Source organism: Epinephelus lanceolatus, chromosome 11 (assembly GCF_041903045.1).
Source record: "Epinephelus lanceolatus isolate andai-2023 chromosome 11, ASM4190304v1, whole genome shotgun sequence".
NCBI classification, from domain to species: Eukaryota; Metazoa; Chordata; class Actinopteri; order Perciformes; family Serranidae; genus Epinephelus; species Epinephelus lanceolatus.
In genome coordinates, this window is record NC_135744.1 from 15,344,954 (window position 1) to 15,370,797 (window position 25,844).

At 41.2% G+C, this 25,844-nt stretch overlaps 1 protein-coding gene across 3 annotated transcripts in view; it reads right to left on the reverse strand.

Annotated features, from left to right (window-relative positions):
• LOC117269805 (glutamate receptor 4) overlaps window positions 1-25,844 on the reverse strand; it is a 188,169-nt gene that overhangs the window by 59,815 nt on the left and 102,510 nt on the right. For all 3 annotated transcript variants that reach the window (XM_033647147.2, XM_033647139.2, XM_033647165.2), the window contains exons 4-6: window positions 15,646-15,830; window positions 8,382-8,435; window positions 2,629-2,787 (exon numbers count right to left, since the gene is read on the reverse strand). In XM_033647147.2, the coding sequence (XP_033503038.1) occupies window positions 2,629-2,787; window positions 8,382-8,435; window positions 15,646-15,830 (398 nt within the window). The remainder of the gene's footprint in view (window positions 1-2,628; window positions 2,788-8,381; window positions 8,436-15,645; window positions 15,831-25,844) is intronic.

Below are 25,844 nucleotides of genomic sequence, written 5' to 3' on the forward strand. Positions count from 1 at the left end.
GTTTGTTTTGGAGAGGAACAGACCTCTGTGGATAATTCAGCTGCTGGTAAAAACCTCCTGAACGATTAACAATGTAGGAATTCAAACCGGGAGAAGTTTCAGCTGGTTGCAATGTGCAATCCTCACCACTAGATGCCACTAAATCCCCCTAAATCTTACACACTGTTCCTACGATGCTCAAAATTTTCTGGTGGAGGACCCCTTGTTTTACGTTTGCCCCCCATAATTCTGGTATGTGACATAAGCCCCACTTAAATCATTAAAAACACAAAAAACTGCTAATTAAGGATACTTAAATGCGGAAATGGATCGAGCGTCTTCAACGCTTCCTATTGTACAGTACAGGAATCTCTCATTAGTCCACTAACTGCTGATTCCTGGAACTTTTACACACCAGGCATTACATTTGTCTTTGCAAAGTGAGTAAACATGCCAGAAGAAGGCCTAAATTCACCGGCAGTGTTCATATATTAGAAGAAAAGAAGGGCTGACTGTGACTCAGGCTGTGGACAAACTTAATGGGGAGCAGAGTAATTTAGTCTGAGTGGATTTCCAGGAGAGAGAGCAATTTATCAAGAAACACACACACACAAACACACATGGATAACACAAACACACACACAACGTCATGCGATATCGCCCCGTGGTGTAAACTTTTAATTTGAACCACCCCAATCCATCAGGCACACATACTACACACTGCTTGACTCACACCGTTTCCACTCCACTGCATCTGTTTTTTTTTTTTAAATAGAAATCTTTGTTGGGCACAGATTTGCTGGAGGGAGTGAAGGAGGTTTGCTGACCACCATGGCGTGATGCCTTCTTGCCCCAGTGCCATTTGCAATCTGTGTGGCTGAGAAGAAGTGGGTCAGTCTGTCACATCTCTGCAGATGACGGCGTTAGATGAAGCTGAGCAGATTGCTGATGATGATGATGCCTGTTCCTTGTGTATACAACCTCATATTATCTGAATATACTTATTAGTTTTTGCACAGAGACAGTTTCTTCTGTATTTCTGTATCAGCGTGCTGCTGCTGCTGTCTGCACACCTTGCAAACACGCTGCTATATTTTCAGACCCTTTTCATCTTATCTGCCACTGTCCTTTCTCGTGTTATCTTTATTTGCTGCATCTGCTATTTTTTCGCTGTTGCAACAACTCCAGCCCCCCCTGAGGAGTCATTAAAAAGGACCGTGGCTTTGCATGTCTTAGTCCATTGACTACAAATTGTGTGTAATTTACATGACTGCCCACTGTTCCTCAAACACATGCCATCAGCTTTAGATACATTTCCCATCCTCCAGGTAGCTGTTGGTTTCAGCTCATTACGCAACAGTCTGAAAATCAAATTAGAGATTTTGAAATGTTCTGAAAGGTTCAGTGTGTAGGATTTAGGGGGGTATATTAGCAGAAATGGAATATGGTATAATAAGTTTGTCTTCTTTATTGTGTAATCACCTGAAAATAAAATTTTTTGTGTTTTTGTTAGCTTAGAGTGGGCCGTTGATATCTACATATTGAGCAGGTCCTCATTTATGGGGATCGCCATGTTGCACCGCCATGTTTCTACAGTAGCACAGAATGGACAAACCAAACACTGGCTCTAGATTCACATTTTCACGATGGCAACTGTAGCTAGCAGCCCCTCTGGGATGACAGAGTAGGGAAAACGCGGATTTTATAACACAAAACTGCTTCATTCAGTGTTTTTACTGGTTTAAATCAATGGGACCAGTTGTTTTGGAGAGGAATCGACCTCTGTGGAGAATTTGGCTCCCAGTTAAAATCTCCTGAACAATTAATTTTGAAGGAATTCTGACTGGTAGAAGTTTCAACTGGTCTGCAATCTGCAATCCTCACCACTGAGCCTGGTCTCAGTCTAAAGTCGTTGAAATCCGGTGCTTGGGCAGTGAGTTACAGCATCAGAAACCAATGAAAAAGGCAGTTAACAACAGTTTAACGGCGCCCAGCAGCATCATGGGGAAATGGGGCGGGACAGTAGTAAACTTAAGGCAGCGAAAGTCCAAATGAAGTGGGCGAGAGGGGTGGTGGATGGGCTCAACAAACACCAACTTTCACCTGATAGAGCTTTTCAAGTCCCTTAAGATTCTAAAGCCAAACCCTGTTCTTTTTTCCTAAACCCAAACACGTGCAAAAAACATCTATTCGCGGTGTTGTACCGACATAGTGTGTTTATTTTGAAAGAGACTGTATGTAAAGGGTGAAAACGGAAGTGTACTTTGAAAGACGAGAACCTGACACGGCGTCACAGAATGTCAACAACCAACGCACCCAGGGTACCTTGCACGTCGTATGTGGACACGGAAAGTCCATGACCAAAACGTCAATATGCGACGAGGTTGGAGTGAGAATGTGTTGCACTGTAAGATGCCACTAAATCCCCCTAAATCTTACACAGTGTTTCTTAAACAAGCTCACATCTGACATTTTAGAGCTAGCATCTGAAATCACTGATGCAGGAGGGGACTAAACCCACCTGATCCTTTACAAAATGTCTCTCTGAATCCACCACAAAAGAGTTTTCCAAAGGGTCCCTGTTCAAAGCTGCAGCACCAAACCACAAAAGGACAAATGTTGTGCTGCACCACTGATCTGATCTCATACCTTGGGCGGGGCGTCCGAGCCCGGGTACTCCCTCTGATCCAGCTTGTTCCAGCGCTGCATCAGTTTGATGACCATGGGGTTGCTGAAGTCGACCAGCTGGAAGCCTGTCACGTTGGCTCCTCCGTGCATAAAGCGCTCTAGGTTGATGTCCTTAAAACCCTTCAGAGGCAACGACAGGAAAGAGAGAGCTGAATCCATGGATGGCAGAGAGAAACAAGTAAAAGACAGCAACAATGAATTAAAAAAATACTAGTTTGGCACCAACACTGAACCACTGTATATATGAGGTGAATAAGAGCAGGTGAAAATTTGGTTTAAATGCTTTTTAGCACTGATCCAGGACCATCACACCACTTATCATGTTCCGTTGGGGCTGTCAGAGAGAGCTGCACATCACAGCAGTCTGGTGTCAGACCTCAATAGCTTCCATGGTTATGAATTCAAGCCCCTGATCCTGTAACCCAAGTATTCTTCTGAACAGCTCAGGACATTCGGAGTACAATACCCACGTGCCCGTACGAACACTGGAAGAATCCCTGGTTGCTGTAATTGTTCCTGCTGCCCATAGTGGCCCTGAAGAAATCTCTTTCTAACAAGAAGGAGGACAAAATCCATATTTTGTGTAAAAATGCAATGAGCCAAAGCTTCAACAAACATCTCACTAAAGCTGACCCTTGCAGTGTACCAGATTTGCTGTGGAGTTAGCGCTCTTGACCTTCACGCTACTCTCTGGGACAGGGAGCTGTGAGTGTGATGCAGCGGCACAGAGGAGGAGTAACTCTGCACAGTAAGGCTCTGAGATAACATTATCCTCTCTGCTCTGCTTGGAAGTGGTGAATTAACAGCTCACAGATATGTAATATGACAATCTCTGGCTTTTGTTTGACATCTAGTGTCAGCAGAAAATGTGGTTGCACATTTTCAATCTGTCGTTAGCAAGGTTAGCTTATTTACTATACGACTGCCGCTGTGACACTAAACGTCTCACTGAGCCTGTTCAAACTTTAAGACTTCACATGGAAAAAAAAAAAGAATTGTTGAATATCCGTCTTATAATATAGATAATATCAGAATCATATAATTCTGAATCTTTATGTGTTTTCCCGGACAGTATTTCCCTGCTGAGCTGCAGAGGACAATGGTAAATCAAACAAGGAACATTTCTTCTAAAGAAATACTGTAAAGTTAGAAAATACTTTAGAACAGTGATATTCAACTTGCGACCCATGGGCCAAATTTGGCCGGCATTACAGTGCCAGGTAGCCTGCTGACTATGTTCTAAATCACAGTCAAAATAAATTGATTCATATTGGGATTTTGTTTTGTACTTTGAATGTAAATAAGGTGCCAGAGTGCATAAAAAATAACTAAAAATAAAGCTTGTTTATCAAAAAAAGTGCCAGGGGAGGATACACCGGATCCTCTGACAGGTCCTGGGTTCGCCCCTGATGTCCTCAAATCTTATACACCCCCCTGTGCACACCTGACCTGTGGGGCTGCTGCAACTGGATTTGCCTCTGGGCAAAGATGAGTAAGGACAGCAAACGTCGAAAGGTTGAAAACAGGAACTTCATTTATTATATATAACAATAAATATTATTAATGTTTGCTTATTAACTGGCCCCTTGGCCTCCTTTCATTTTTGCAACAGTGGCCCCCGGGCAAAGCAAGTTTAGCACCCCTGCTTTAGAAGATACCCACTTGATGTGACTAACTCCAGCTGCTGAAGCCCAGTTTGAGCTTCTGCAGAACAAAGATTGTGGCTTTTGTTTCTTACACTGTAATCGTGTTAGCAAGGGATCTCTAAATGATGATTACAGTGGCCCCTTCAATGCACATATGGTCATGTGAATACTGTTTTAAAATGTGAACCTTTGCTTTGAGGTTATTGACTTTGGTACTGTATGTGTAACCCTATTTTCTTAGTTGGTAGCATTAGTCCTCCTGGCCTGTGGGTATTAACCTGGCCACAATTACTCTTTAATTAATCTTATTTAATCAACACTAATAGAGCAAGACTGTGTAGTTTGTGACAGTGTGTTCACAGCACAGTCCCTACTCAACCACTGCATGTTACAGAGTCACAAAAATGACAACAGATAAGACCTAAAATTATTCTTAGGCTAAGGGACATGAATTAGCATATGCATATATATACACATGTAAATATATAAACAGAATAATAATTTAAATGCTATAAATAATGGAGTATTTACTGTATGTAATAATAAACTTTCATTCTATAAATCCAAAATAACAATGTGGGTCATTATTGTTAATATATTATCATTACATCATCACTTCCTGTACTGCAGCACGACTGCACCCAACACAGATTCTCAGAAAGTCTGCAGAGCATTGGACTTCCAGAAAACATGCCCATTAGGTCAAGTCCAAATATTTGGATTCAGCCCTTCAGTCATTGGCTCATTCTGTAATTAATTTAATGAATGCCTCATTAACTGAAACGCTCAGGTTCCTTCTGACAGCCCTGAAATGTGGTGAGGCAGCCCGGGATTAAAGCAAAATGCTCAGTGAGAGGATTTCTGTGCAGCCATGACAAAAAACTTTGCTGGAAGCTATCTTTTATTTTCATCTCATTTTAGGCTCCAATCATTGTGCCTTTAAGAATTTAAGACAGCATTTTAAAATATTGGAGTGTTAGTTTTGTGTAGTTTTATGGTGTTTACAATTTAATTCAATGTAATTGCTATTTCTGCATTTGAAGTTTATATTCTGTGTGTGTGTTCTTGTGATACAAGAAGAGAGAAGTTGTTGAAATGACTTTCTGAAAATTACAGATGCTTTTATCCACCTTATTCCTGAGGATGCTACTGTAGAAGTGATTATGGGTGCAACTTCCTGTGAGATAGGGGACGTCGCAGTGAGCTAGTTAAACACATTAACTGCTGATTGATTGTCCAACATTGGTCCTTAGTCCCAGAGGCTAATCTCTGTGCCAACAGTGGTTCTTTCTGAAAGTAATTTACCTTTATTTTAGCAGATACAGTTGTATGCAAAAGTTTGGGCACCCCTGATCAAAATTTTGTTTACACTAAGTAGTTAAGTAAGTGGAAAATGAACGGATTTCCAAAAGGCATGAGGTTAAAGTTGACATAGTTCATCAATATTTTAAGCAAGATTACTTTCTAATTTCAATCTTTCACTGTTTCAAAATAACAAAAAAGGCCCTGAAGCAAAGGTTTGCATTGCAACACAAGCCCAGAGCATGATCGATCCACCCCTGTGTTCAACAGTTGGACAGGTGTCCCTCTTTTCTCTAAACATATCTTTGCTCATTATGTTTAAAATGTTCTGTTTTAACTTCATCAGTCCACAGGACTTGTTTCCAAAAAGCATCAGCCTTGTTTCGATGTGCCTTTGCAAACTTCTTGACGTTGAGTTTTGTGGTGAGGACACAGGAAAGGTTTTCTTCTGATGACTCATCCATGAAGGTCACATTTGAGTCTGATAAATCTTCCTGCAGGTCTTTTGCAGTCAAACAGAGGTTTTGATGTGCCTTTCTAACAATCTTACAAGCAGCTCTCTCGGAAAGTTGCCTTGGCCTTCCAGACCTCAGCTTGACCTCCACAGTTCCTGTTAACTGCCATTTCTTAATGGCATCACAAACTGAGGAAACAGCTCCCTGAAAACACTTTGCTATCTTCTTATAGTCTTCTCCTGCTTTGTGGGCAACAGTTATTTTATTTTTCAGAGTGCAAGGCAGCTGTTTAGAGGAGCCCGTGGCTGCTGATTGTTGGGACAAGGTTTCAGGAGTCAGAGTATTTATAAAGCTTTGAAATTTGCATCACTTGGCCTTTCCTAACGATGACTGTGAACAAGCCAGAGTCCTAACAAGCTCATTAAGGTCTGAGACCCTGGTGAAAGCTGTCTGAGAGCTCCAATGTGTTGGGGTGCCGAATCTGTTGCATGGTGCTCTTTTCCTTTTTTTCACTTAAAAATTGTACAAAACATAAATAATACAGTAACATTGCTTAAAATGTTGAGAAGCATGTTCCATCTTTAACTTAATGCCTTTTGGAGATCATCCTCTACTCACTTAATGATTCATAAATTAAATTTTGACCAGGGGTGCCCTAACATTTGTGTGCCGATGTACCACATTGTTTTTAACAGATGTTTAACTAATGTTAAGTTTGCATTTCCAAAATGTCCTTGGCTTCAACCACAGTGTTGAACATGCAGCCAGAACAAAAAGATTGTTCCTGTGACCAAGGGTACAGCTTCTATTGCCTACAGACAGTAATAGGTCGCCCCCTGTGTTGTATAACGTTACCCGATCGTCCAGTGTTCAAAAATAAAATGCACTGTCCCTTACAGAATCAATACGGGGCATCATTCATCCTGTATCTTTGTGCACACCCTACTCTAATGCATACACTATATTTTCACATGCTTGGAATGACATAATTTTTATTATTTAAAAAAAAAAGGAGTTTGTAAAGCAGAGAAGTATTAAATCAGATCTGTAGAAGAGAATGACACCTGGAATGACAGGTCTGTCACTCAGCGTGATACCCCCGTCTCTCCCTGTCTGACTGCACTCACATTCCACATTAGAAAATTGCTGGTTATAAAATAAACTCAGCAGCATACCTCGAATTATGTGTTCAATGTTAGTCATCTAATCAGAGTCAGAATCAGACTAATAATTTATTGACCCCTGAGGGGAAAGTGCGATTTGTTACAGTTGCTCCGATGTAAAGAATAGAGAATTATGAGAGGTAAGAATAAGATTTTGAAATAGAAGTATGTAAATATAAAGTATGTGTTACTGATTTAGTTTTCGTCATAACATATACAAGGAATGTCAGAGGTTATTTATTTAACTACTTTACATTATTGATATTACTGAAATCATGTTTCACTCAGTAGAGCTCAGATTTAATAAATCAGCAGTAACTGCGTCGTTAAGGCAGACGAGTGGAGCATTAACCAGGAAACATCACGTTTATTCAATTTACATGGAGCTAAAATTAAAACAGAATCATGTTTAATGTTTGCCACATGTGTAAGTGTCTGTTTATGAGTCATAAAAAAATCATAAATCATCTTTAAGAAGGAGAAGATGGTTACCGTAAGCTAGCTCAGGTGCCATCATGTTAACATACTCACAGCAAGCTAACTGCTAATGTGCTTGGTTAAAAAGGAAAACAACCAGTGCCTTGAGATGGCTGACAGAGATGGCAGGGGTATCCTGTCTGAGGTGTAACAGGTGGTGTGCTTCACATATTTTATTTCCCAATCACTCTATTGAAGAGGATGAGCGTATACCGGAAACACCGATTCTGATTCACATAATTCACGCAGAGCATCATAGGGGCGAGGAATAAGGTGGATAGTTTCCTTTGTATCTAATGAACTCTAAAGCTTTTATACTTCAAGCTCCTTACCCAGCAATCATCGTTTCATATCTGTATATGACAAACGATACCAAAGAAAATAAGAAATTAGAATATATTATTATATTTGAATATGAAGTATATAATTGTGGTTACATTGGGTGTTCTGTTGCTCATAAATCTAAATGATTACAGTCTTTCTGGTTGGTTTGTCAGCCACTTCAGTGAATCCTGCTAATGTGTGTCTGTTGTCTGCTCTATCATCTGCTCTTATAGACGGCACAGGGGAAAACACAGGGAGGAGACAGTACACAGATATGAGACAGCAAGAGAGAGATGACAGACAGAAGCAAAGAGACAAAGAAACCATCAGAAGTCATTTTCTCTCACCAGGTTGGCCATGATGTAATGGTAGCCTTTGACGTGTTTCCCGACACTGACGATCTGTGAGGAGGCGGAGCAGAGCTCAATGTTAATCTGACTGGATCACAGTATAGCATACGTTAATTACATGAAATGATGCGTGTGACAGGCGAGTGTGTGTGTCTTGACACGGTGGGACCATCGAGATTCATTCCATAGAGGATCGGACGTCGAAACAAATGAACAGGCGGTCACGTCTGTGTCTCACTGAGGAAGTAAACATTTCACGCTTTTAGAGACATGACAAAGCTTCTCGACACTCTTACACAACACAAGTACAACGGCAGAGCTGCATCTCAGTGATAAGAACTGATTTTGAAAGCTGACATCTGCTGGGAAATCCCACTGGACATCCAGTTAATAAGGGCGTGAATTAAAATATAAAAAAAAATCCTTTGGATCGCTCAGGAAAGCTCAGACTGATATCAATTCCCCAACAGCTTCACATGCTATCAAGACCTGAGCAGCAGGTAGTGAAACTCTGCTGTCTGTGAATGTTTCCAGCTGCAAAATGGAAGATTAAAATATATAAATACATCCTTTAGATCGATTAGAATCACAACATGTACACTGTAGGAGAGATTAGCATCCAATCCACACTGCTGAGAGGTCGAAAATAAGTCAGTTTGCTCATATTGAAGGCTCTGTTCATCCATCCAGGGTTTCATTAAGACAATCAGCAGTTGAAAGTAGTTACATCAAACTATTCACAGTGCATAGGCTGGATTATTAACAAGGGTGGTAATTCTAGTTAATTCTGGTGCTTCAGTATAGTGTCAGAATTTTTCAAGCATCTTTAAGCTAGAATTACCACCTCATGGTTGTATGCCTTCGCTACCCAGTCAAGTTGCATTTACAGTTCACATCCATGTCTGTGAGAACATGAATGCTTAAACACACATCTTCAATGAGGCAGCACCGTTTGTCTGTTTGTTCCTGAGATATGATATTAAGCAATGGCCAGAAAAGTCTTTCTGACCTTTGACCTTTTGGATATAAAATGGCATCACTTCATCATTATATCCTACTAGACATTTGTGTGAAGCTTTGTCATAAATACCATTTTAATTCCTGTCTTACGGCCTGAAAACTTGGTTTGTGAGGTCACAGTGACCTTGACCTTTGACCACCAAGCTCTAATCAATTTGTTCTTGAGTCCAAGTGGACGTTTGTGCAAAGTTAAAAAAAGACAGACTGAAGACAGTCTTGAGATATAGCGTTCACAAGAATGAGACTAACAAGGTCACAATGACCTTGACCTTTGACCACCAAAGTCTAATCATTGCATTGCTGAGTCCAGTCTATGCTGGAACACCTGTGTTCACCATGGATGTATAAAGAGACCTGGATACATCGTTGGCAGCGGGGCCTCAATTGCTCAGTGTACATGGAGCCAAAATGGTTCCACTGCCACCTTTAAAATAAGCCAGATGACCTGGTACTGCTTCCACACTGTGTAGCTCATAGAACAACCAGCAGTTCTACGCTCCCCTAATTTAAATTGTGCAGCTCTTCTATTTTAGAAATGTTATCACAAAGATTGGATTAAATCAAGCTGGTGAAAGGATTCATTTCGCAGGGGTTGTGACAAGTTGTGAAAAGTATCCACTTATTTACAGACATCTCTTTCGCCATGAAAGTCTATGGGGAAAAGTCTTTTTGGGCCACAGGGCACCACGTATCAGGTCAGACAGTTGTAATTTCACTGTTTAGCCACTATAAAAATTGGCTTCAAATGTCAGCACACTTCCTAGGAGCCTGGTTTTCACCCTCGGTCTCAGACGCTCCGATTTAGCGCCCATGTCTTTAAGCCCCCTTCTGAAAAAGCCCACTCTGCTCTGACTTTTCAGCACTTCCGAGTTTCTTCATGTTGGAATCTCTGCAGCATTACGGCAGCCAGGAGAATGACTGTCAGAGTGTGATGCAACTGTCTACCAAGAAAAATCCCCAATTGAAACTTCTAAACCAAAATCTTCACAACAGGACATGTTCCAGCAGGCACAAATTAAAAACACCAGCAACCAAGATGACGTGTTCCCCTGACGTTAGGATGTAGCCACATGTAGCAGTGCAATATACCTGGAGCAGATGACCATGTAAAGAAATCTGTCAGTAGCTGACATCAGCTTATTTTGAAAGGGGAATAAAACACTGGAAACAGAGTATTCAGAACGTCTGAAGCCTGAGGGTTTGAAACTATGGACTTTGTAACACTATATATATATATAGTGTTACAAAGTCCAAAGTATATATATATATATATATATATATATATATATATGACAGACAATAATGAAAAGCATAACAGGCCCCCTCTCAACCCATTTCAGACACAGAACATGATGCATGATAGCGGCTTCATTCAGACATGACAGGACCGGTCTGAAGAAGCTGGTGTGATATTTGGCATCTGATGTGAGATGGGGAGATGTCACTGCTGGAAAACAACTCTGAATTGGAAAATAATGATGTGAAGGAAGACAAGCATTTTCTGTTATAACCTATTATTACATCATCATTAGTATGAGAGAAATTTAAGTGAAAAATAGAGGGAACACTGGTCTGATTATTATCGCAGTTGTGCCGGGTTTTTTTGTTTTCACCTGTGTGAGACTTTTACCTGTTTGTGTACTTTTACCTCTTTACTCTGCACTGTGAGGGGGAAATCATTTTACCAGACTGATCTTATAAGAGAGGAATCTCTTACTCTTTCACAATTTTCCATGATTTATCAAGCAGATTTTGTTAGACATTAGAGATAATCATTAAGTGATACATTTATTACAGTGCTCTTTAAAAAGTCAGAACAAGACATGAATATTTAACCTTGTGCTGCTGCAGCCTTTACGCTAATGTGATGACATTCAGTGCAGACTTGTGTCATGTTGGAAATGTTACAGATGCCACCTGGTGAATGTGACTTGGTCATTTATTCAGATACGACACCAACATATTACTGACACAGTTACTGTGACTAGACTAGAATCACCGCCTTGGGGTTGTATGCCTCCGCCAACCCGTCAAGTCCTAGTAGACATCTGTGTGAAACTGTGTCATTTTGTCAGCTTATGAAAACCTGAGCTACAGTATGGCCAAAAATTTGTTTTGTGAGGTTACAGTGAACTTGACCTTTGACCTTCCACCATCAAATTCAGTTCATTCCTCACTTCAAGTGGATGTTTGTGCCAAATTTGAGGAAATTCCTTGAAGGCTTTCCTTAGATATTGTGTTTAGGAGAATGCAGCGGACGCAAGTCCACAGTGATCTTGACCTTTGATCACCAAATCCTAATTACTTCATGAAAATTAGACAGATGCAACTTCACAGCCACCTTGAAATAACCTTTGACCACTAAATTCTAATCAGTTCATCCATGAGTCCAACTGGATATTTGTGCCAAATTTGAAAAAAATTCTGTCAAGGTGATCTTAAGATATCACGTTCACAAGAATGAGACAAAAGAGGTCATGGTGACCTTGACCTTTGACTTTCATCCTTCTAATTCTCATCAGGTCATTCCTGAAACAAAGTGAATATTTGTGCCAAATTTGACGAAATTCTCTCAAGGTCTTCTTCCGATATTGTGTTCAACAGAATGTGGTGGACACAAGGTCACAGTGACCTCTACCTTTGACCACCAAATTTTGATCAGTTCATGACAAAGAGACAGATGCAAGTTCACAGCAACCTTGCATTTTGACCTTTGACCACCAAATTCTCATCAGTACATTATTGAGTCCAAGTGGACGTATGTGCCGAATTTGAAAAAATTCCCTGAAGGTGTTCTTCAGATGTCACATTCATGAAAATGAGACAGAAGAAGTCAAAGTGACAACGAAAATTTGATCACTTTGTCTTTGAGTCCAAGTGAACATTTGGGCCAGATTTGAAAAAATTTCCTCAAGATGTCCTTCAGATATTGTGTTCAGGAGAATGTGGCAAACACAAGTCCACAGTGATCCTGACCTTTGACTACCAAATTTTGATCAGTTCATGAGAAAGAGACAGATGCAAGTTCACAGCAACCCTAAATTGTGACCTTTGACCACGAAATTCTAATTAGTTAATTCCTGAGTCCAACTGGACGTATGTGCCAAATTTGTAAAAGTTCCCGCAAGGTGTTCCTGAGATATCACATTCATGAGAGTGAGACAGAAGAGGTCAAAGTGACCTTGACCTTGAACCTTTAACCATCAAAATCCAATCACTTTGTCTTTGAGTCCAAGTAGACATTTGTGCCAAATTTTAAGAAATTCCCTTAAAATGTTCTTAAGATATCACATTGATAAGAATGGCACGTACATAGATACGGGTGAACAGCCAACCCAAAAACATAACTGCCTCTGGCCATGGCTATCACTGGCGCGGATGCACAAAAAGGTGCATGTCTGAAAGAGGCTTTACAGTACCTTTCAGTTACCTGGACACCTCTTGGACTTTAATTTTAACTTTAAGCAGCTATGGTACAGTTTGTACAGCTTGCAAATTAGCTGCCAGCGGATTAAAGTCCCATCTGTAAGTTAAACAGGTTTGCATTTAGAGATTACATTCAAAGTAACATCTGGTTGCCTATAAGCCTTGATATGTACTGACCGTGCTGTTAATAAGCAGCTAATGAGACCCAATTACGTCTTCAAATCCTTGTCCAGGACCAGGAGAATTTGGCAAGATGCAAATATGAACAGGATGACAGCTGGAATGAATGCAGGCTAAAATAGATGTTTATGTCTCACTCTGACCACCACTACAAAAAAGACTTTATCATCCCACAAGCTCTAAGTATGACAGTCAATCACATCTACTTGTGAGATGTTCTGCACACTGTCATTGAGCAGGAAGTCTGCTGTTGCTGTTGCTGCGTGGGGCAAAGAGACTCTCCGACTTACACACATCTGCAAAGTAAACTGTTAGAACTATGACAGATGTCAGAGTGGAGATTTCCTGAATAATTGAACAATTACAGAGACACCAGTTGCCCCAGGGAAAGATGGAGGGATGAGGGGGTGAAGAGGAAGAGAAGGAGGAGGAAGAAGGCACACATCGTATTCTGAGTGTGCTCATGCCAACTAACACCACTAGAGATCCAAACAGACTGTTTCCAAGCTCAAAACTTTCTAATTAGCACAAACATACTCAAAAAAAAAAGAAAAAACAGAGTGAAACAAACAGTAACTGTGTAAAGTATTAACTTCTGTTCTTTGTAGATATTCAGCTTCTGGGGTCCTGCAGTTGCATTTTAGAGAATGTGAAAAAGTTTAGTAATTAAAGTGATTTTGTTGATCTTATGGTATGGAAACTAAGAGTTTTAGATTTAAGGTACCATATTTTTCCAAATAGTAGCCCGGGCGTTTATTTCACAAAATCGATTTTGACCCCAGGCGTTTAAAAGAACCAGGGGCTATTTGCTCAAGGCTCTTTTTTTTTTTTGCACCGACCTGCACCAGGCCGTTATTTGGTTACAGTTCCTGTCCAGTATGTTTTTTAGTGCAAAAATACTGTATAATGTAGGGGTGAGTTCGTGTACAAAAATCTCTGAACATTTAGAGTGGGTCATTTTTTTCGTGTACACGGGTTTCACCGCTGGGTGGTGCTATTGCATTATACCAGTAAAGCCCCAGTTATCCATCCGTAGCACGAGTCATGTGCACCACTTCACCACCGACCCGTGTGTAAAAGCGCAAACAGTCCCTCAAGGAGGGACAGCCATGAGGCAATGAATGAGGAATCAATAATAATCGCCCGTGCGTTTAATCGGACCGGCGTTTATTACGCAAAATGGGGTCAAACCCCCAGCGGCTACTAGGTGCCCGGCAAGTATTTGGAAATATATGGTACATGCAAAATGTCTAATTACATTTGTCGTTCTCATTCTCATCTTAAAAGAACAAATATTCTCTGCCTCGTTACTTATCACACAGTTGCCATTGCATCATAACAGTTTCCTGGAAACCATTAAAAAACATTCAGAGTGTATCGAGTTGACAGTTCTATCAGAAATCAGGCAAACAGCAAGTATGCCAGGTCAAAGCTGAGCCAGGATGTTTGACTCTGAATTGATGCATTAAGAGGTATGGATACAGCATGAGAGGTCAGCCTTGTTTTAATTTTTTTTTTTTTACAAATTTGTCACAGAGCCCATCTGAGGTACCACAACATCCCAATCCCCTGTGGCCCAAAAAGCATTTTCCCTATAGACCAATATTATAAAAGAGATATCTGTAAAATGTGCTGAGCACCTCAAACTGCAAACAAAGTCAAGAATTACTCTTTGCATTGTGGATTTTTAAACCACGACAACTTTCCTAAAGGCTAGATTAACGATTGTTAACTGCCTAACATCATCTCTCATCAATGTAAAGTCTACGGGATGGGCGGCGGAGCTCAGGCACAGACACTAACAAGCACACACAACAGGCTGCAGAACACGAAGCAAACCAGGAAGATCAGATTTGGTGTCCCAAGCCCCCAGGAACAGCACCAGGCTTTGAAGCCAATTTGACATAGTGGTCAAACCATGAAATGAGGACTTCCAGGTCTGTATGTGATGCCATTGGGCCCATAAAGACTTACTCCCATAGACTTACATTGTGAACGAGACATCCGTAGATTGGTGGATACATTTTTCTAAGCATCACAACCCCTGCAAAATCACTCAATTCACTATCCGGATTTGATCCACTTTGTCTGATAACAATTGTCTACAAGTGTAGGAGAGCTGCATGATTAAATCATTTGATCCCTATTTAAGTTGGCAGAGTGCCAAACCTGAAGTTGGCCGCTCCACCAGCGAAAGTCTCAAGTGCACTTGTTCTGCTGGCCCAATGATGCAGAAGATGTTGGTGATTTTATACACAGGAAGTCGTACTTTTTTGGCTTCATGCACCACTGAGCAACTTTCATAGCAATGAACTGGGCCCCATCCACAACTCTGTATCCAATTCTCTTCATACATCCATGGTATGTCCTGGGGAACCAACTTTCAGTGGGCACCATTTTGGAGTCCATTATCTCGCTCTTACTATACATCCATGGGAAACTGTAATCGATATTTACAATGAACATTTTGCGTAAAATTTTTACCATTCACCTTCATTTCCCATCCAAACAAGTTTGGCTAGCTTGGTCGGTTGTCTGGACTTGTTGTCTACAGTAATGTGCTGCAATTTAGCCTGACTGCTCTGACAAAAAGACACACAAATAAGAACAAATGCTGATGTTGTGGTGGCATCACCTGTTCCAGCATGTTCTGCAATCTCTCAGCCTCAAGGTCGATGACGAACTTCTTCTCCTGTCTCCGGTCCAGATCATCCAGCAGCCGTCGGTAACTGGCATCGTTGAAGTTTTCCACGCAGATGGCGCTGACCTGCCAGTTGTTTTGTCCTGCCTTCTCCATGATGGCTTGCAGGATGGCGTATCCTGATACAGTGAGACATACAGGACAAGACACATCAAAGAAGGGAAAAGAAAACACAACTTAACTTTACACAACTTATGAGTATCTTTTTGTTCTATATATTTATTGGATCCTAATACATAATAATGTTTAATGTGAGTACCATCCATTGTAGGCAAAGATAAGCTCAGTATGCTTAATAACTACTATAATAATAATAATAATAATAATAATAATAATAATTACTATATTCATTGATATACCCCTCGTCCCTTTGTAAACATGAACAAACAGCAAATGCACATTTTCAAATCAATGAAGTGGAAAGTTTCATCAAAAAGAAACAAATTCACCTGACCTCTAGTGGCCGTAGTAAAAATGATGGGGGCAAAGGTGGTATCTCAAAAGCAAAGTGATGGATGTTAAGAAAGTGTTTTTGAGAGGTGGACGACAGGCTAACAAACACGTGAGGAACAAAGAGTGGCTATTTGTGGATTCCCCTCCATTTACAGCCACTTACATATGCGTCCTCACGCTGATGTGAACTTTGTAAGACACACAAAAATGTGGACCCAATATTCAAAACATCAGGTTTGTGCTGTAGCTCATAGTGTGTAAGAACTCCACATGGTTCCATTCAGATTGTGAGATTTTAGAACATTTTCATTATCTTCAAGAGAACTAGAAAATATAAATCATCACATGTATCCCGTTGATGTCTATGTGTGTATTTTGAGGCAGATCTGGATCCATTTTCTAGTGTTACACGTTAAGTGCTTCCTGAATGCTTTTTAGTCCGTGTCAGTGTGACAGCTCCTCAATATGTTTACTGATGAAACTGAGGCTGGTTGAAATATGCTCATGTGAAGTGATAAAACACAATAATTGGTGGTTTGACTCAGAAACTGGCTTTAGTTGACACAAGATCCTTGGCAAGACAACCCTTCTCTAAACTAAAAGACACCATGCTGAAGCAAACTCCTCTCAAGCTTTTATCTTTTTCCAGCCAGATCCTGGCTTTTGGTCCAGGCGGGGCAGTGAAACAGGCTTGCCTCCATGAGTAGGATGTAACATTACTGTTGGGGGGGGGGGGGGGGGGGGGGGCACACTGTCAGGTTTGTGTATAAAGAAGATGAGTGTCAGAGAGGAAACTAGGGAGCTGTGAGGGCGGCTGTTCTCCAGCAGGAACAGATGTCCCCCTTAAACGGCCCCTCCTGGTGGCCATCACAATCTGGCAACCCGTCTCCCTTTGCTCCCAATTAGTGGATTAACCTGTGCTCTGGCAACCCGGCTCCCTCTCCACCTCCTCCATCCCATCCTCAGCCCCTTGCTCCCTGTTAGAGGGATGTCGGCGCCAGGAGGGACTGCTGGTTGAGACGACAAACACATGCTCCCACATGCATGTATCATCTCAGAATGTCCTCAGTTACTCCTGGTAGAGCTGGTTCATGGCATTTTGACTAACTATTGGGACTTGAATCAGACACAGTCATTGTTCCTTTTCTCAGTTATGACAAAAGACAAATGGGGTTGCACGTCGCAAAAGCTAGAAAAGAGCATGAAATTCAAAATGTGCTGTCACGAGGTCTTTACCATTCGAGGCTTTGGGAACACACATTTTTTTAATATCTTATTTCATGCCTTTATAAACAGTTGACATTAGAGAGATGACAGGAACTGAGGGGAAAGAGATGGAAAATGACATGTATCAAAGGTCCCCAGCTGGAACCAAAAAAATCGCAGACGTTGCGGTTTATGGTCTGCAACAGGACACTCGCCTTTTTTCTCTTTTGAAAGGCCAGCATTGGATTACATTTGAAGCTTATCAAAACTGAGTTTTGGTGTTGTTACAACTTAAAATGCCACATTTGTGGATTGGTGCACACTTAGAGGAAAAACAAAAGCGACAAATTCAGCTGAAAATGAAAAAAGACGCCATAACTGCAAGGCATCTCATTGCTATACCTGCACAACAACACTGAAATGTAAGAAAGGATGGACTTTTTAAACCCCTTTTACAAAAAAAAAAGTGACTTGGAGATCATGTATAACCTGTGAAGGTCTGGACACACTGAAACCAACATCCAAGAACAAGTGGCAAGACTGATGGAACGGATTCAAGAAGCTAGTTAGCCAGTTAGCACATTAACAACACATCTCAATGTTGATAGAAAAGTGACTACTGTGCGCTAGCGGACAATAACACAAACATTTACAAACTGTTTCTGCTAAAAACCTCAATGGCTAACAAAACAAACAAACAAAAAAAACTAAAATTACTGCTTCATAGTTGTATGCCTCTCTGAACCAGTAAAGTTTCTCTGACAGTTTACATCCATGTCTATGAAAACGGGTCCATGTCATTGGTCCGACAGCCTATTGGTTCGACATCCCATTAGTCCGACTGTCCGCGGTGCTGAACGGCTCGCGGCGGGCGTATAGTGCGCCGCGACCAGCTTGAGGCGAAGCAGGCTCACGGCTTACGTGTTTGTCACTTTTTTTTTCATTTTAACCCACACCATGATCTTTTCGTAACCCTAACCAATTGGTTTTTGTGCCTAAACCTAACCAGACCTTAACCACAGGGCATCATGATGATTTCGGAACGGACTTTGGAACAATGGGTTTAATACGGTTGGAACAATGGGATGTCGAACCAATGGGCTGTCGGACCAATGGGCAGTTCCCTATGAAAACATGGACGCCTCACACACACATCTTCCCTCCGACAGCACAGACGACCTATAGTTTCAAAATTTGTGTCACCATTTTAGTATCTGACCAAATTCTTGAGTTATGGTCAAAGAGCACATTTTGTGAGGTCACAGTGACCTTGACCTTTGACCTTTCACCACCAAATTCTAATCAGTTCACTTTGTATAAAATTTGAGGAAACTCCCTCAAAGCCTTCTTAAGGTATCATAAGAATGAGATGGATGCAAGGTCACAGTCACCTTGACCTTTGACCACCAAAATCCAATTATTGTCATCATCAGCTCATTGTTGAACCCAAGTGAATGTTTGTGCCAAGTATGAAGAAATTCCTTTGAGGCGTTTTTGAGATATCACTTTCACGAGAATGGGACGAATGGTGTATGGGTGGATGTGTGGACGGATGTATGGACGGAAAGACATACATACAACCTGAAGACACAATGCTTCTGGCCATGGCTATCCCCAGTGCAGAGGCATAAACACCCCATATAACTAGTTTGTTTCCATCTCACACCCTCTTGACTTTAGCTCGTTGTTTGCTTTCCTCACTTCTGTTTCTCCTCTCATCCACTAAGCTTAGCTGCCAATCAGGGTGACTGAACTGGCCCAAAAAAAAAGAAAGAAAAACAAACCAAACCAAGGGCGACAGACGCTCAACGACAGCCCAACATTGACCAATTGCCGAACGTCTGCTTAGTGTGTCAGGGTCCTTACATGAAAGAAAAACATAAAGACATCAAAATGCCACTAAAAAAAAGTATATGATATGATCTGCTTCAAGTTCTCAATGAAATTTTGTCCAGTTTTAACAGACAACTAGATGTTATTCACCTGCAAATAACCAAAAACATACTGACTGTTCTGTGCTGTTCACCAAACTCTGGATAAAACAAAAGGAAATATCCACCAGCCTTTGTAATGAGTGGACGATGGCACTAGATGTCGGTGAAGGTTCTCAGTCATCCAGGTCGTGGTAAACTTAAATGCTATATTGTAGGCAACTGGACATCAAGAAGCTTCTTCAGTTCTAACTGACTGGTGTGGAGCTGCAGGGTTTAAACTCTGTGTGGGTGTGAACCCTTACAGCGTCTTTGAGGGGTGGTCTTTGGGGTTAATGACACATGTGACCTTAATGACTCTGTAAGGGTTCACACCCACACAGAGTTTAAACCCTGCGACTCCACACCAGTCAGTTAGAACTGAAGAAGCTTCTTGGATGAGAGGTGAAATGTCTTGAAGAAACTCAGGCAAGCCCAGTTGATATACTACAATACGGTATTTATGATGCCACTAGATGGAACAGCAGAGCGTCCCCCACCTTTATAGAAAGTCATCCTGTAGGGAACGTAGATACTTTCATGGCGATCCATAGGATAGTTACTGAGAAGGTTCAGTCTGTACTGACACTGACTTCCCTACAGCCAACCATCAGTTCCATATATTAAACAGAAAAGCTCATCTTTACCCATCTTATCCTTTTTGTGTCTTCTATCCTCTCTCGAGGACACACGTAGTTGTTGAGCAGCAGAACTTTCTGTTAATTGATCAATCTCAGTCCATGTTCACACTGTACTTCTGTTTTTCTCGCTGAGGAGGAAAACTCAGAACAGAAGAACAACCACGGCTGCTTTCAACACATTCAAAGTCTCCAGATCTCCCTCTGTGAACTCACTTTATTTCTTTACCTTTGCGTTTACTTTGTGGCGTTTGTGTCTGCCCGCCCAGGGACCGCAGACAGACAGTAGCCGGTGGCTAAATCTGATACAAAGCATCTCTTCTTATTGCTTGAAATACATGGTCCCTGACAAATAAACATAATAAAAAGGAGGGACTGTGTGCAGGGCTGGGATGCCACAGGCTGGGATGAAAACGACTCCCTGTGGTAGCTGTAGCTACTTTGCTGCTATTGACTGTATTGACTGGAGCCGTTCTGCTACAAATGAGCAGCTGTTTTGTCTCACTGTTAGCGTGTTGTAGGGTGAAACCATAGTTTGTGTCATTGTACCTGTGTGCTCCTGTCCTTCTGGTTTACCATAGACTCATTCTCATAGAGGGCAGAGGTATGATGCTATGATGCAATACATGACCTACATTGTAAATAAAACTAAGTTGGAAAATTGGCTCACTATGTTTTGAACAGTCTCATTTTCATCACGATATGACACGTGACTGCAGAGTAAAAGCTTATTATGAAGAGTCCTGATGGTGATGACTGATGACTGATGACTTTTAACTGTATGTAATACCAACAAATTTTGTATTTTGTATGCTATGACTGACTTTTCCAACTGTCCTCATCGGCAGATGAAGTGTTACGATTGTCTTTTCCAGTCAGTGTGAGAATGCCTGATGTACACAATGTGTTGACACGGAGAGACAACCGGTGCACCGGCTACCGGCTCCAGCAGGTGATTGGCTCATCTCAGAAGACGGCCACGACACTTAGTTGCTTTTGTTTTGTTTTGTTGGCCTTTTCCCACCCTGAAGTTAAACCAGGCTCCCTGTCATGTGAACCTGTAAATAAAGTTGGTTGTTTCATGTTGAGCAATGTGTCTCTGTTTGGGGACGATGGAGCATGCTCAGTTGTCATTGAGATGGATCTGTTGATACACAAGCTCACTAGCTGTTATGATTTTATCTATATTATGATTTCAAATTTAACTAAAAGAGCTTCATTTTTGTTATTAAATTACTAAAAAGGTTAGAGTAGGAAACTAAATCACAATCGGGAGTCAGAAACTGTTCCCACTATCTCGCCAGATACAAATCAGCAGCTGGAGTGGGTTGCTTCTACGGCGTCTGTGATATCTCTCATCATGTCCTATTGTGCCGCACGCTGTACACAAAGCGCATGGAACAGGAAGCCGCAGTGGTGGCAGCCGAGGCAAGCAAAGCGTGCAAAGGGCCAGCTGATTACCAGCTGATAAATGTGTAGCCCCGAGGCTGTATGTGGAGCAGCAGCCATCCGCAATCAGCATCAGCGTCAAAGACATAGCCACGGGCTAATGTGCACGCTAACGCATGTTGTGTTGATTGGAGCGGAGTTGGACACTAGATGGAAGCAGCTGCAGCCTGTGGAGAGGAGAGGAAGTGAACATCTGGCTTTATGTGTGTGATTTCAGCCTCCTCTCTGTATCTGTCCGTCCCTCTTGTCCCGTCTTTACCCTCCAGTTTGATGCATATTGTCAGTGTCTGTCCACTGAGCCTCCATCCGTCCTCCTTCCTCCTTCAGTCTGTCCTTTACTCTCACCTCCTGCTCTCCACAGAGAGGCTTATGCTTTTAAAAAGAGACATTCATCATGTCCTCTTCACACTGCTGTTACCAGTCCATCTGCTGGAGGCGGATCTGCTTGTTTCCTTCGCTATGTCCTTCTTTTCCTCCCTTATTTCCTCCTTGGCTCTTCTCCTCTCCTCAACTTTTCTCTATTTTTTTAATGTATTTTTTCCTACTTTCATTTCCTCTCTGTTCCTGTCTTCTTCTTCTCTCTCATTTACTCCTCCCTTCTCATCTCTTCCCTTCTTGTTCAATATTCTCTCATTTCCTCCCTCCTTGTATCCTCTCTTTTTGTTTACTTTCTCCTTTATTCCCTTCTTTCCATTTCCGCTCATTTCGTCCCAATCTGCATCCTCTCCTTTTGTTTTCTCCCTCCCTGTTTCCTCTCCTTTTCTGTTCTCTTCTCTCCTACCCTTTCTTCTTGTTTTCTCCCCTCTCCTCGTTTCCTCTCCTGCCATTTCCTCCCTTCTTGTATCCTTTCTTTTTGTTTCCTCGCTCATTTCATTTCTTCACATTTCCTCTACTTTCCTTTCCTACCTCCTTGTTTCTTCTCCTGTCTTCTCCTCTCTCTTTGTTTTGCTCTCCTTTTCTCTCCTCTCTGTTCCTTTCTTCTACTCTTCTTTTCTCTCCTCTCCTGTTTATTCTCATCTCTTGTCTCTTCTCCCCTTTCCTACCTCCCTGTTTCCTCCTCTCATTTCCTCCCTCCTTGTATGTTTTTCTTTTAGTTTCCTCTCTCATTTCCTTTCTTCAAACTTCCTCTCATTTCCTCTCCTCTTGTTTTCTCTACTGTCCTTTTCTTACCTCCTTATTTCTTCTCCTTTCCTTTCTTCCCTACTTGTATTCTCTCTTTGTGTTTCCTCCCTCCTTTTTCCCTCTTCTTTACATTCCTTTCCTCTCCTCTGCTTTGCTCTCCTCCTTTAATCTCCTCTTGTTTCTTTCTTTATCTTTCCTACCTCCTTGTTTCTTCCCATCTCATCTATTCTACTCTCCTGTCCTGTCCTCCCTCCTCGTTTCCCCTCCTTTCCTCCCTCCTTGTATCCTCTCTTTTATTTCTCTGCTGCCTTGTTTCCTCTTTTAATTCCTCTCATTTTCTCCCCTCTCTTCTTTTTTCCTCTGCTTTCCTTTCCTACCCCCTTGTTTCTTCTTCACTTCTTTCCTCCCCTCTTGTATCCTATCCTCTTTTGTTTCCTCCTTCCTTGTTTCCTCTCCTCTCCTTTTCTTTCCTCTCATTTCCACCCTCATTGCATCCTCTCACATTGCTCCCTGCAACCTTATTTCCTTTCTTTTCAATTCCTTTCATTTCCTCTCCTCTCATGTTCCCTCTAAATTCCTTTCCTCCCTCCTTGTTTCCTGTCATCTTACTTCCTTACCTCTCAGTTCCACTCCTCTTTTCCCCTTCCCTTTCCTTTCCTTTTCTGTCCTCATTGTTTCCTCTTCTCTCGGGTACTCTCCTTTCCTTTTCTCTTGTTTTCTATCTTGTCCTTTGGAGAGGAGAGGAAATGAGAGGAAAGGAAACAAAGAGATGCCCTCTTACTTCCTCTCCTCTCCAATTCATGTCCTCTCCTCTTGGTTCCTCTCCTTTATTGTTTCCTCACCTCTTGTTTCTTCTCTCCTTCCCTTTCATTTCTTCTCCTTTCCTTTCCCCCCTCCTTGTTTGATCTCCTCTACTTTCCTCCTTCATTGTATCCTCTCCTCTCCTCCTGTCTCCTTCCTCCTTGTTTCCTATCTTCTCCTTTCTTCTCTTATCCTTGCGTACCCTCTTTTTATCGCTTATCTCCTTTCTTCTCATCTCGTTTTAATTTTTGTCTCCTCTTCTCTCCTTTCCTTTCCTTTCCTTTCCTCTTCTCTCCAAAACATTTTCCTGGATTCGTCTTGTATTCATTTTATTTTATTCTAACCTCCTATCATCACCTCTTTCGTCCTCTCCTTCTTTTGTCTCTCTAAAACATTTCCTGGACTCTTTTTGTATTTTATTCATTTGTATAATCTTTATTAATTATTTTCCCTGTGTGAGTGTGTGTTGGTGTTTAAGGGGGAAGCTTAGAGGAGCAGCTCTCAGCACAGAGCTACAGTAACCAGCCCTCTTATATCTCTGGTGCTGTGATGCAGGGAGTCAGACTGGCGCTCATTGACTGAGCTCAGCCATGCGTGGGCTGATTCTACATTATAGTCAATACTGGATGAATGCCTGACGCTGTATGCGAAAAAAAAATCCTCAGGCCAAAGTGCTGCAGCCTGTAACCAAAAGCCTTCTGAAGCACTTGCATACTAAAATGTACATATACGGTCAGACACACACTCTTGTCCCCTCCAACAAAGACACAAGTCCTCATGACACAGTTGAGGTTTAAATATATGCAAGTCATCTTCGTTAGAAAAACTGCCAGAGTACACTCCTACTTTACTCTACAAGAAATAAAAAAATAATAATAATAATCTGAAGGACGGTGTCTGACTCTGCTTTTCCTGCAAAACTGCAGAGAGACGGCCGCATGATTTCTAGAGTTGTAAAAAAAAAATGCTTGTGCAGAAATTTGCTTTCAAACCAGACAGCAAAAGAGATGGTGGACGGAATAAAAAGTAAATGACAGAAATGTAGGACAAGGACATTAATAAAAATGAAAGACACATTATGAGAAGGAGGATGAGTAAAACTGAGCAGATGATTGCAATCAATAAACATTTCTGTAAATGTTTCATGACAATGTGAGTTATGAAACAACTGAAAAGTGCCGTCAGATACTGCTGCAGCACTTCAACAAAATGGTTCATCTGCTATGAAAACAATCACTTCCTTCTTCGTGAGTCAAGGTCATCTCAATACAGCCATATCTGGTAATAGTACCCATATTGAGCCAGTCATGTTTTCATATCCTTGACAGCCGGTGTTTCCTGCTGTTAGCATGACAACAACTTCAACAGAATGGCAGAGCTCAAACATCAGCCATCAGTCAGCTGAAACAAGTTCCTGACTGCTGACTGGTTTCAGCACCACGGACAGAGACAGCAACAGGGCCGTCATTGTTACAGGAAGACAGGCTCCTGCAAATACTAAATTGTCTCTTTTTAAAGCTTTCAATTTTCTTGCTTGTGTTTTCTACATGTTGTGAATTTCTGTTGTGAAATGAATGACTAGTATGATGGTGTCCAGTTTTAGGGTTAATTCATTTTTTTATTTTATAGAGGTTCTTCAGATGTATAAAAGTGGGTTGGCTACCTGGAATTATGTGTCCATTCCTTGATTACCCTGTAAATTATTCATATTCCTTTAGTCTGTAAGGGTCGTCAGATCAAAAGAATCAAAAGGGTTTGTTATAAGAATTACTCCAAGTTGTGAGGATTGTTTTAACAGGATAAAGTGGTGTTGTATTGCTATGGTGGGTGCCATAATCCTCATGTGCTGTAACTCACTCTTTCTTTGATGTGCTGTCTGTTGGCAGTTTGATTAAATGAATTATTTATAACTGATATATAATCTCAAGCCTACTTTGTGTACAAGTAATATTCATACTGGTTTAAATAAACAATTTGATTATATATATAAAACATGAAGTGTTTATAAAGCACTTTTTTTTTTACATAAATTAAACTAACCACCAAATTTTGACTGTTTAAATACCACAAATGTGAAGTTTTGCTGCTTTTACTTTGAATTATTTTATTATTTTTAATGTATTTATAATAATGTTGATGTTTGGACTGTTGGTTGGACAAGACAAATATAAATATTGTGAAGGTGTCAGTATGGGCACCAGGTCATTGTGATGAGAGCCCCACTTTATCAGCCAATATTAGCCTCTCACAGATGTACTGGTATCGGTGTATATCAGTGGCATAACGTAGTTACAGCGGTCCCCTGTGCACACTATTATGACAGGTCCTAAGGTACGCTAGTGACTTGTTATGTGCCTAAACTAGCTACTGTACCACTGGATAACACCAACACACCCATATTAACCGACGTAGCGCTTTTATTTTGAAAAAGACTGTATGCAAACTGTAAATTTCCTGTGAAAACGGAAGTGTATTTTGAAAGAAGACAATGCAT